The following is a 12,738-nucleotide window of genomic DNA, read 5'->3' on the forward strand; positions in this document are numbered from 1 at the left end:
TCTACTTCCCATGAATTTGTCAACCAAAAAACTTCAAAGAATTTCAATTTCTAGGATTTTCAACTTCCAATGTTTTTATTTGTCAACCAAACAACCCCTTAAGTTGGGTAAGCATAATACAAGTTACAAGTACAAACTTCTAATCTAACTGGCATTTACCAAAGATAATAATAAGAATTTTTGCAATTTACCACTGAGAAAAGTAAAAATTAAAGGTTTATCAAAGAGAATTAGTCAGTCTATAGTTATTTGTTCCACTAATCACTAAATAAACATTTTATCAAATACTTCTATTATTATAACCAGTGTTTTGACCAAGTCAAACTATTAACCACTATTTGATAAAAAGCTAGTACCAAACAAAGCCTAATTGAGGGGTCTTTTTGAAGTTTTTCATTTTGAATCTTTTGTATTATTCACATAATCCTCTTCAACTATGTTAGTGCCTTATAGATAAGAGAAAATCTTAATCATGTTGATTACTTGTTGGAATTGTTCCAGTATATAATTTCGTTCTAAGTGGTACCAACCAATTTTTAATAATTTATACTTATATATGATTGAGATATTATTTATTAAAATTTTGTACATATTGACAGACAAATGAATCAAAATGAAATGGAGTATCAAGCTAAGTATATCTCAAGGATGTATATCTTTTGAAAAATTGTTAAAGTCACTATCACAGATAAATCATGAGTCAAGGAGCAACGCAAAAATACAAAAATACACAAAAAGATTAATGTTATCAATATTTAATTATATACATAGTAATAATACGGAGTAATAATAAAAATGTCAATCTACTAACATTCTACACGAACATCCAAATTTTTTTAATATTCAATATATGTGCATCTATCCCCCTATTCTTTTAAAATATATAAAAGGGATAATTTCACACAATTCCCTTTCTTAAAAATAAATAAGACAATCTCATATACTTGTAGCTTTTTTTAACTTTCAACATCATTTTCCTTTACAATTACATAATACGAAGTATATATCCTTTTGTTAGCATAGCCGCGTAATCCACAATGCTTTATTTAAGTAAATCTTAATTGAAAAATGCTTAATATTTTAAGGGGAGTTTGAGATACCATTTTGTCACGAGAAGATTAGTCAATGTATATTATGAGATGTCCTTTATTCATATAGTAGCTTATTTTGAGATTATTACATAAACCATAGGCAATTCAAAGATACATAGGCTAGGTGACTACATAAGTCATTAGGTAGTGAATTTAGCAACCAACAAACTGGTAATTGACTTGAAGGTGGCCTTGAGCATAACCTTGACCGTTGGTGTCAAGTTGATTAAAGACATTAACATCAAGGTCTAACCCTCCGTTGCTGCATTGATCAACTATTCTCACCGTTACTTGGGCGTTTGTTGCCCTGTTCGTTACCTGCACCAGAACTTCCGTTAGAAACTTTTTTTTTTTTTCAAATAATCTCTACATTTTTTTAAAATCACAAAAACGGATAACGTCTTCAATTAAGTATTTTACTTTTTGACTTTTTCAAAGTTAAATTAGATATAATGACTATTTATGATTAGAAATTTTAACAATTATCACCTACTATTTTTTTCATTTTAGCAATTATCACCTGCTATTATATTTTTTGAAAATCACCACCTACCCTTTTATAAAGCATCAAAAATTCTCACCTACTTGCCTCCCAACTACCTTATGACGTCATGTGGACCCCACTTTTTACCTTCCCTCCCTTTTCTCATTTCTCACTCGATTTTCATCTCCTTTGACTCATTTTCTCACTCAATTTATTAAGAAGAGGAAGGGTAAAAAGTGAGGCCCACATGACGTCATAAGGTAGTTGGGAGGCAACTTGGTGGGAATTTTTGATATTTTATAAGAGAGTAGGTGGTAATTTTTGAAAAAAATAAAATAATAACAGGTGGTAATTGCTAAAATGAAAAGAATAACAGGTGGTAATTATCAAAATTTTATTTATAATTTGATTGTTTTTTAACTACTTGTCTAATTGTCACACCTCGTATTTTCGATAGCATCATACTTTGTTGGCAAATTAAATGAAAAAACTTCATAGATAAAGAAGTAAATATCTATACTTTAGTATTTAAAAAGTATAACCAAGAAACTAAGAAAGACATATGTCCCCATCCATTCTATTATACTTCTCTAACCAAGTGTCACATATCATCTTACACTATTAATTATTTATTACACCATTTTTTTTTAATTCTTTCATTAAACCTATACTTCATCTCTTCATCTTATTCTCTCCCCTTTAATTATTCAACCTTTTCCTATCCTCTCTTTAATTTTAGCACTTCCACCTTCTATTTAAGCCTCTATTTTTACCCTTTTTATTAAAGTTCCAAAATTTTAATTTCTTAAATCATGTTTCCGATTACATATTATAACCTATAATGATTTACTGATATTTCCTCACTTATCTCTCAATACAATTTTATATGAATAACTCGTGCATTGCACGGGCAGAAAGCTAGTTTATATGTAAATTATAGTAGTCGCTTAAACCATAAGCTTAACAATATGGTGGAAGGTGATTGAATCATTGAATGTATAATGTATTCCGTAGTTATTTATGTCATCTTTGACTTTTTAATGCCTAATATAATTAAAATTCATTTTTCTAATTTCTGAAATTCATTTTTTTTTCAGAAATTACATATTCAAATTTCTGAAATTCATTTTTAATTTCATAATTAGTGTCAGAAAATCAAAATTAAATTAAAAACAAAATCAAAAAATTAAATTTAAAATTAAAAAACTATCAATCAATGTTTTTCATTGTTCTTCATCCAAAATCAAAACTTTTCGAAAATTTGTCAATTTTATTCATCAATTCATCAACTAATTCAAATTCAATGTTAGGTTCGATTTATCCATGTTCATCAAATCGTGAAGTATCGTTCCATTTTTTCCAGTTTTCAATTGTTAGGTATTTGTTCTTCAAATTCTCAACCACAATCCCATTTTTAATCCTTTGTTAACGAAAAATTACTTGCATAAGTCTTGGAAAAATCGCGGAGTCCGACGTTTGAGTCATTTGGGCTCAATTAATGGTTTTTTTTAGACTGAGCAGTCGGAGAAAACAACTACTCCGTATATATATTTTTTTTTTTTTTCGCATCCCAATTTAATCCGTAAATCTGTATTATTAAAATTTATTTGTGTTACCTGAGAAAAATGTCTTACATTAAAATTCTCCAGTGTTAGTTATCTTACCAATTAAATTATAGTCAATATATAAAATGATTAAAACATGAAAAAATAAGTCTAAAAAAAACAGCAAGTTATTCATGTAACTATTTAATAGCAACAAACTAACAAACCTTTTTTGTCAGTATAGGTGGACAGTACCCATAAGGTATATGATATTATGATGAGATAAGTAAATGAAATTTCACATAATATTTGAGACTAAGTTTCACATCAAAAAAAAAAAAGTTTCACATCAACAACCTTTCAAAAAAAAAAAAAAAAAAAAAAAAAAAAAAAAAAAAAAAGTTTCACATCAACAAGATAAAATAGGATGACCAATATAGTCATATACTACATGAGAGCCTGTTGGAATAGAAGTGTGGATGCAGCATGGGCCCTCCTCATACCCTGCGCTTAATATTCCACTAGAAAGTGGGGGTGGATGAGATTCGAACCCGTGACCTTTGTGTCACGCTGGCTCTAATACCATGTTAGTGGACCAACTCAACCAAAAGTTTAAGCTGATGGTTGAGGCCTAGGAATATATTTTATACTCTATCAAACATATATAGATTTTGATGTATAGGTGTTCAAAAATAATCAAGTTAAATAGTTTATGGTCATAATCTCATAGAGACTAACCCTCATTCAAATAACCAACATTTAAATTTGACATAAAATACTATAATATGCCCATGTAAATGCACGGAATATATTACGTAGTATTTGTAAAAATTTAACAATAAAACCGTAAATGTAAAATACTTACCCTGAGACACTTTCCACAAGAAGCTCGACCAGTAGGACCAGCAGGCCCACAGAAGGCAGTCCAACCATATTTTTGGCGCCATGACAAAGGCTGGTTAGCATCCCATGTTGCACAATACACACTCGCTCTGTTATAATCCCACCCTATATTTTGTGGGTTATAGTTATTGTACGTCGCCCTCACGTTACTTGCACTTTGCGCGGCCGTGCCGACTGCCAGTGCAAGGCACACCGCAACCATCACCATAATACTCTTGCTCTCCATTTTTCACAACTTTTTTTGAAACTAATTAAACTTCAGGATTTAATAATTTGTTTGATGATTTTGCTAGAAAATATAGCCAATTTATAGAAATTAATATGGTGTAAGATTTACTTGGATGCCCTTAGAGTTGGCAATAATTGTAGTTTGGTTTGAAAAGTATACTTTAGCTTCTAGTATATTTAATGTTATTGCCGTACTTAACACGGTCATGTACATGTATTAGCAGCCTTCATATACTTTGGATGGACAAATCTTAGTCAAAAAAAGTTAATAACAGTGTACCATCTTTTCTTTCTAACTTGCCAAACTAAAAGAGGCTGCCGTGTTATATGGATAATAAACATAATCCAAATATCCAATAGCTTGTTAATGTACAAAAATCTTTAGTGTGAGTTTCAACTATTTTTTAGGGTATAGTTGGTAGCACGCTATTTTTAAGAGTTATCTTATACGTAGTACTTTTTATAAGGTAGGGAAACATCAAAGCTGATTTAGAAATTATCAAATAAAACATAAGTAAAAGAAGAATAAAAAGAAGGTGAAGTCAAGTTGCAAGAGAGGTTATGCAATTATTCAGGTAATCAACTGAAAAAACGTTTTCCTTAACTTAATAAGAACTTAATTCTTTGGTTGGTAAACTAGTACAGTATGTGAAGACTTTTGTTTGATAAGAACATAATTCTTGAATATCCTTTGTATTGATTAGAAATTAGTATTTGGACTCCAGTAACCATGTAAACATTGTGTTGTGTTTAATAAATTACACTCCTCGAAAAGTTACAATCTAAATGCCATGAAATTTATATGAAAGATATTATCATATATTTGGTTAGTGTATAATCACATCGACCGAGAATCTCTAACTTTTGTTTTTACTATGTAACCACATAAAACAAAATATAATTAACATGACAAAAAATAATAGTGATATGCGGAGTATAAAAACATGATACATTTACTTCATTCTAAAATATAGTATAATAATAAGTGTTGCAGTTTTAATAAAACAAAGTGAGATGAATCATGTTGAGAGTGGAATGGCCTCAAGTGGCACAACTTTTTGCAAAGTAATTCCAAACTTTTCTTCCAAGTCAATATCGTATGGATTTGTTCCATGACAATATTTCCAATTGAATGAATGAAGAAGGGTAGCCAACATTAGATGTGTCATTCTATAGGCAAGTGGCATTCCAGGACATATTCTTCTTCCTGTACCAAAGGGTATTAGCTCAAAGTCTCGTCCTTTAAAATCAATTTCTGTATCCAAAAATCGTTCGGGAGAAAACAATTCAGGATTTGGCCATACTTTTGGATTGCGGCCAATTGACCATACATTAACCCAAATAGTTGAGTTTCTAGGCAACATAAAGTTGCATAATTGTATATCTTTCTCAGCCTTGTGAGGGACCAAAAATGGGGCAGATGGATGCAACCTGAACGTTTCTTTCAAAATTGCTTGAATATATGGTAATTTTGGAATATCTGATTCTTTTACAAATTCATCTTTACAAAGAACTTTTTCTAACTCAATTTGAGCCTTTTGAAGCTTTTCTGGATTGCGCAATAATTCTGACATTGCCCATTCTAATGTGCTAGAGGTTGTATCTGTCCTTGCTACAAACAAATCCTATGCACAAAAGCAAATACAACAAGAATAAGAAAAGTTTGCATGTCACTCAATTATATTATATTCCAATAAGGCGAATAAAGCCCTTCACATGTATAGACAATATCTAACTACTGCGCAATAATCCATTATTTTGAAATAATTTAAAAATTTTCAAACAAAACTAATAATAATTTTTAAACCTATATATATTAATCTATTAAAATAAAAAAAAATTTAAATTAAAATTAAAAATCAGTTTTAATGTCGTCTATTTTCCACATGAAGCACTTTTATGTTTAATGTATCTCTATAAAACAATAAAGATGTATGGTCACAACAAATCTCAAACAAATCAGTGACCTTGAGTTTAAATGAAAATTGTACTGTAGCCTTTAGAACCACAATATTTAAGATTGAACGGTTGTGATTTAATGATTTAATTATTTTTAAATGATAAATTAATTAAAATTCATTTTTCTTATTTTAGAAATTAATTGAATTTTAAATTTAATTATATTAATTTTGTTTTATTTTAAATTGATTAATGAAATTACATTTTAATTATTAAAAAAATTAAAAGTCAAAAATTAAATTAAATTTTTTCAAGAAATAATTAAATTTATTTTATTCAATATTAACTTTTTAAAATAATTTTAAAACCATTAAACCTTAACTGTTCATTTTTGAAAATTATGATTGTCATTTTTTAATAATTATAGAATCATCGGAGTTTAAAAGCTAGCTTAGTGTTTAAATACTGATTTGAGTATTCTTCATTTGATAACCTTGAATTTAAGAGTCATTCTAATTGGATACATTTGTCGAATTTGATTATTTGAATTGATAAATTTATAGGTGATTGAGTTCAATTTGTTTATATTATGTTATGAGCATAAGGCGGGTCACAACCCAAGAAGGCCTCTTAGGTCCGTTTTTGTGTTAGAGAATAAAGTACTAAACTAAAAAATTTCATTTTTAAATTGCCATATACTTTGTGATTTCACATCTATAGAAATAAAACTTTTATCATTATTTCTAATTATATTTGTTATATTATAACAGTAATTAATATTAGATATTTTAAAATGTTAAGATTAATCTAATAAGAACTCATATGAAAATAGTTTTACTTAGGTACTATAAATGACAAATTACAATCAAAATAATGTTTGTGAATAGTGTTAAAAGTTTTTTTTTTTTTTTTTTTTTTTGACAACAGCAATAGTGTTAGAAGTTAAAGTGTGAAAAACTCTAGGTAATATGGAGTAATAGTAGTTCTTACCGCAAGTAAGTGTTTTACATCATCAAGGTTCAATTCATTGCTTTCAACCAGCTTAAGTAGGGTGCCTAAAACATCATCCTTACCATTTGTTGGATCTTTCAACCTTTCATCAATAATTTCTTCAAATATCTTAAATAACTTGGTGAAGTAACCCCTAGTAGTTTTCAAGACTCCTTGCAAATCCAAGTACTTCATTAATGGGAAAAAATCGGACAAATTAGGCTTTGCACCAACTTCTAACAAATGCCAAACAAGATCCTTAAATTCTTGTGATTTCGAAGAAGTATGGCTAGCCAAATCCATCGAGAAAAATGTGTTGGACAACAAATTTAGTGAGGTAGTGAACCCCGCCTTACCAATATCAACAGGCACACCCTTATCACAACATTGTTGTACATACTCAACTAGCTCTTTCACCTTCTTGTGTCGTAAAACTTGACTCCTATCAAGTCGTTGATTGGTGACCAATTCGATAGTTGCAACCTTCCTAAGGGTCCGCCACTTAGGGCACACCGGGAGCCAAACCATAGAGAATTTGTAATGGTGTTCAGCTCTCCCGGCATCTGGGACTGTCCTGCTAGAAATGGCTAGGTCATGCGTAAGGAACATTTCTTTGGCTATTTCAGGGGATGAGACAACTATTGTGGTTTTGCTCCCTAACTTGAGAGACATTATGGGGCCGTAAATTTTAGAGAGCTCGGTTACATCACGATGAGGCCTGTCGCCGAGCTTGTACAAGTTTCCTATGATAGGCCATGATTTTGGTCCCGGTGGTAGTTTGGACTTACTAAGCGATGATTTTGTGATGAGTATAGTAGTGAAGATTATAGTGATAAGTAGTAGTGATGTTGTGAAATATTCCATTTTGATGTTGGTCCTATGTTTTGGAATGTGGTGTGAAAATCGGGTACATCGTACTAGTATTTATTAGAGTTGAATAATATGGTACGTAAGGTACAACGTAATTGGGAAATAGCATGGAAATTTCGCAAGTTAACGAGCTGATTTATGCAATGACGTGGGGCCACTAGTTGTAAAACGTACTCCCTCCGTTCTTTAATGTTCTTTACGTTTGGAATTATGCGCGGTTATTAAGAAATTGTGTGAAGTAGAGGTATATTGGAATATTTCAATGATTGAAAGTACAATTTTATTGAAAAAAACAATGTAGTGCATGTGGGGTGAAGAAAGTTAAGGAGAGAGGAGAGAGAAAGTAATAAAAGTTGGCAAAAAGTAGAATAAAGATGAGAGAGAAAGTAATAATGAGTATTGAAAACTCATTAAAATATTATAAAAAGTACATTTGCACATGAAAAGTGAAGGGCAATTGAGTATTTAAATTGTAAAGCAAGGGTAATTTTGTCTAAAATCATTGACTTAAAAAGGAAATATCCTAAATGTAAAGAATAAAAAGGAACACCTTAAATGAAAACGTAAAAAACAAATGAGAACGGAGGGAGTAGCATTTATACTCTGTATAACACTATAATGCTACCTCTTGCATTAAACTTAAAGAACATTATCTACCTAAAATTATTTAGATCAAACTAAGGGTCTGTTCTCATTGACTAAACTCAGCTAGACTGAACTGAACTGAACTGAACTGAAATGAATATTTTATAAAAGAAGAAAATTAGGAGCTGAACTGAACTGAACTCAGCTAAACTGAACTGAACTGAATTGAATTTCAACGTAAGAGAACATGCCCTAACCTGGTTATGTTCTTTTCAGATTATTTTCAGTTCAATTCAATTCATAATTTCCTCTCTCATAAAATATTCAGAAATTTAGTTTAGTTCAGTTCAGTTCAGCTTCAATAATTTCAATTTAGTTCTATTCAATTCGGTCAATCAAAACAGGCCCTTAGTCCATTCAAAGTTCATTTTCTTTCTTTTTTTCTCTTTTCTTTTTTAAATTGTTCTTCCTATTTGGAATCTTATCACCATTCTTAATAAAATAAAGTAGTGTGTGGTCCTTGCGTTGTACCAAGTTGCTACTTTGATTAAACCTTGTAATGATATTGTGTAATAAATATTTATGGTATCTTTTATTTCCTTTTTTAGTTAGACCTTGTGAGTACTTATTTTCATTTTTTTTTTTAATTACACCGCTGCCTTGATTTCAAGAACGTTAAACTCTTCGTCAAAAGTTAATTAGGGCCTGTTCACATTTACTGAACTGAGCAGAACTGAACTGAACTGATTGGAGCTGAACTGAAATGAACTGAGCTTAAATGAATATTTTATGAGATAGAGAAATTAAGAGTTGAACTGAACTGATTAGAGCTGAACTTAACTGAAATGAACTGAATTGAAATTAAGGTAAAAGTGAACAGGCCCTTAGTCTATAGTATTTGTTCCACTAATCACTAAATAAACATTTTATCAAATACTTCTATTATTGTAACACAAGTCAAACTATTAACCACTATTTGATGAAAAGCTAGTGCCAAACGAAGCCTAATTGTTTTTTTTTTCTTTTTGATTGCTCTCTTGTAACAATAAAATAGTATGAATTTATCCCTTCATTTTCAGAGTGCCTCATTTTGAATGTTTTGTATTATTCACCTAATCCTCTTCAACCAATGTTAGTGCCTTATAGATAAGAGAAAATTTTAATCATGTTGATTGCTTGTTGGAATTGTTCTAGTGTATAATTTCGTACTAAGTGGTACCAATTTTTTATAATTTGTACTTATATATAATTGAGATATTATTGATCAAAAGTTTCTTCCTTTTTTTTTTTTTTTTTTTTTGACAAGATCAAAAGTTTGTGCATATTGACACACAAGATGAATCAAAATGGGATAATGTAAAAAATAAATGGAGTATCAAGTATATCTCAAGGATATATGTCTTTGAAAAATTGTTGAAGTCTGTATCACAATTAAATCATGCATTCGAATTGTTTTTAATAGTCAATATATGTGTGCATCGATCCCCCCCCCCCCCCTCTTTTAAAATATAAAAGGGATAATTTCACACAATTCCCTTTCTTAAAAATAAATAAGACAATCTTATATGTACTTGTAGCATTTTTAAATTCCAGCATCGTTTTCCTTTACAAATTCATACGGACTAATATATATCCTTTTGATAACATAGTTGCGTAATCCCTAATACTTTATTTAAATAAATCTTAATTAAAACGTGCTTGATAATTGAAGGCGAAATTGAGATATCATTTCTCACAAGAAGATTAGTCAATATAATGAGATGTCACTCCTTTATTCATATAGTTGCACATTTTGAAAATTATTACATAAAACATAGGCAAAGATACATAGGCTAGATGACTACAGAAGTCATTAGGTAGTGGAATTAGCAACCAACAAATTGGTAATTGACTTGAAGGTGGCCTTGAGCAATGCCTTGACCGTTGGTGTCAATTTGTTTAAAGACATTAACATCAAGGTCTAACCCTCCATTGCTGCATTGATCAACTATTCTTACTGTTACTTGGGCGTTCGTTGCCATGTTCGTTACCTGCATCAAAACAACACCCAAAAATTTCACAAAACCCATAAGATATATGATGAGATAAGTTAATAATTATGAAATTTCACGTTATATAATATTTGAGACTAAGTTTCACATCAACAAGATAAAATAGGATGACCAATATTGATACATAAATATGGATTACTAATCAACATCATCAATTCAATTAAAATATGAAACCTAGCTATACTACTAGCTAAGATTTAAACTTGGTCAAACTTACTTCCAACTAACGTCAGCTTGATTTAATACAAAGGTATTACTTATGGATTTAAGATACTACATATATTAGTTATAGTAACAAGTATTTAAGATACAACTACTATAGATTTTGATGTATAAGTGTTCAATAATAATCAACTTAAATAGTTTATGGTCAAAATCTCATAGACTGACGAGTCATCATTTGAATTTGTCATTAAGCACTATGAGTACTACGTATGATATGCCCATGCGAATGAATAAAATATATTATTTGCAAAAATTTAACAGCAAAAGCATAATTGTAAAATACTTACCCTGAGACACTTGCCACAAGAAGCTTGACCAGTAGGACCAGCAGGGCCACAAAAGGCAGTCCAACCATATTGTTGGCGCCATGACAAAGGCTGATTAGCATCCCATGTTGCACAATACACACTCGCTCTATTATAATCCCACCCTATATTTTGTGGATTATAGTTATTGTACGTTGCCCTCACATTACTCGCACTCTGCGCGGCCGTGCCGACTGCCAGTGCAAGGCATACCGCAACCATCACAATACAACTCTTGCTCTCCATTTTTCTCAACTTTTTTTTTTAAAAAAAAAATCAGGATTAAATAATTTGTTTGATGATTTTGCTAGAAAATATAGCCTATTTATAGAAATTAATATGGTGTAAGATTTACTTGGATGCCCTTAGAATTGGAGATAATTGAGGTTGTGTTTGAAAATTATACCTTAGCTTCTAGTACATTTAATGTTATTGCCTTAACGGTCGTGTACATGTACTTAGCAGCCTTTATATACTTTGGATGGTCAAACTTATAATAAATCTTTGTCAAAAGGGTAATGCTATACATAGCCCTTAGGGCTATATATAAGCATTAAATTTACTCTTGAAAAATGTATAAAGTTGGGAATTCATGACAAAAACACGCGCAAATCGGTGTAATTAGTGTGTTTTTGTCATAATTTTCTAAATTTAAACAATTTTCAAGAGTAAATTAAATGCTTATATGTAACATCTCTATTAGTACCATCGTTTCTTTCTATATTGCCAAACTAAAATAGGCTACCGTGTTATATGGATAATAAACGCGCGTAATCCAAATATCCAATAGCTTCTTAATTTAATATTTGAATCAAATCCGTAAAATTAAAAAAATTAGTGACCATATGAGTTCCATCTATTTATAAGGTGCTGCCTCTGATCTTGATTGTTTATAACCCTTGAAAATTAACGAATAAAGAGTAATGAACAAAAGAAAATGGAAGGAGTAGTTACTACACCCTTTAGAACTAATTTTAGTCCCAAAAAGAATGACCCATTTGCATTAAATCACCCATCAATTTGCAACAATATTTGTGCAAAATTAGCTTCCCATATAAAAATTTGATTTTCCATGTTATTTTATTACTTTCTCTCTCTATTTTTTTACAAACCCCATGTAAATTTATCTTTCCAATATATTTTTACTTTTTTTTACTTAACTTTCTTAATACCCGCGTAAGCAACCCAAATGGGTCGTTCTTTCAGGGATGGAGGGAGTACTGATTATATACTTCTTTCACTCTTTTTTACTTTGTATACTTAATATGTTATTAATAGTCAAAGACCATCAAGTTGAGGAAAGAGAAAATCAATAGGAATTGAGGGGATTGCATTTTGTTACTATGCTTACTGCTTAGTGCTATCCAAAGTCCTAGTTTGTTAAAACTCGACTTCGTTCTGTTTGTTGAAATAAAACAATTATTGATTTAACATTTAAGCAAGATAAGGTTAGATAGAAACGCAACAAATAAACTTTGACTAAATTAAATTTTTCAAGTCCTCGTCAATATATATAAAATAAGTATCAAGTCAAAAAAGTTGGGCTAACTCTTCAAATTTTTA

General features: G+C 30.2%; 2 protein-coding genes and 1 pseudogene across 2 annotated transcripts; all 3 read right to left on the reverse strand.

Annotated features, from left to right (window-relative positions):
* Window positions 1–1,124: 1,124 nt before the first annotated feature.
* LOC145604503 (pathogenesis-related protein PR-4-like) lies at window positions 1,125–4,298 on the reverse strand. The gene is made up of 2 exons (XM_081660389.1): window positions 3,985–4,298; window positions 1,125–1,409 (listed from the first exon to the last, which is right to left on the reverse strand). Exons 1-2 carry the CDS (start codon window positions 4,246–4,248, stop codon window positions 1,245–1,247), a joined length of 429 nt encoding a protein of 142 aa, XP_081516515.1. The 5' UTR covers window positions 4,249–4,298; the 3' UTR covers window positions 1,125–1,244.
* Window positions 4,299–5,269: 971 nt separating this feature from the next.
* Window positions 5,270–8,003, reverse strand: LOC145603913 (cytochrome P450 monooxygenase 76AD131 pseudogene; annotated as a pseudogene).
* A 2,334-nt stretch (window positions 8,004–10,337) lies between these two features.
* Window positions 10,338–11,476, reverse strand: LOC145604717 (pathogenesis-related protein PR-4-like). Its single transcript, XM_081660641.1, has 2 exons — window positions 11,158–11,476; window positions 10,338–10,624 (listed from the first exon to the last, which is right to left on the reverse strand). The coding sequence occupies exons 1-2, from the start codon at window positions 11,419–11,421 to the stop codon at window positions 10,460–10,462; spliced, it is 429 nt and encodes a 142-aa protein (XP_081516767.1). The 5' UTR covers window positions 11,422–11,476; the 3' UTR covers window positions 10,338–10,459.
* Window positions 11,477–12,738: the final 1,262 nt, after the last annotated feature.

The sequence above is a fragment of the Chenopodium album genome, chromosome 22 (assembly GCF_948465745.1).
Source record: "Chenopodium album chromosome 22, dcCheAlbu1.1, whole genome shotgun sequence".
Classification (NCBI taxonomy): Eukaryota; Viridiplantae; Streptophyta; class Magnoliopsida; order Caryophyllales; family Amaranthaceae; genus Chenopodium; species Chenopodium album.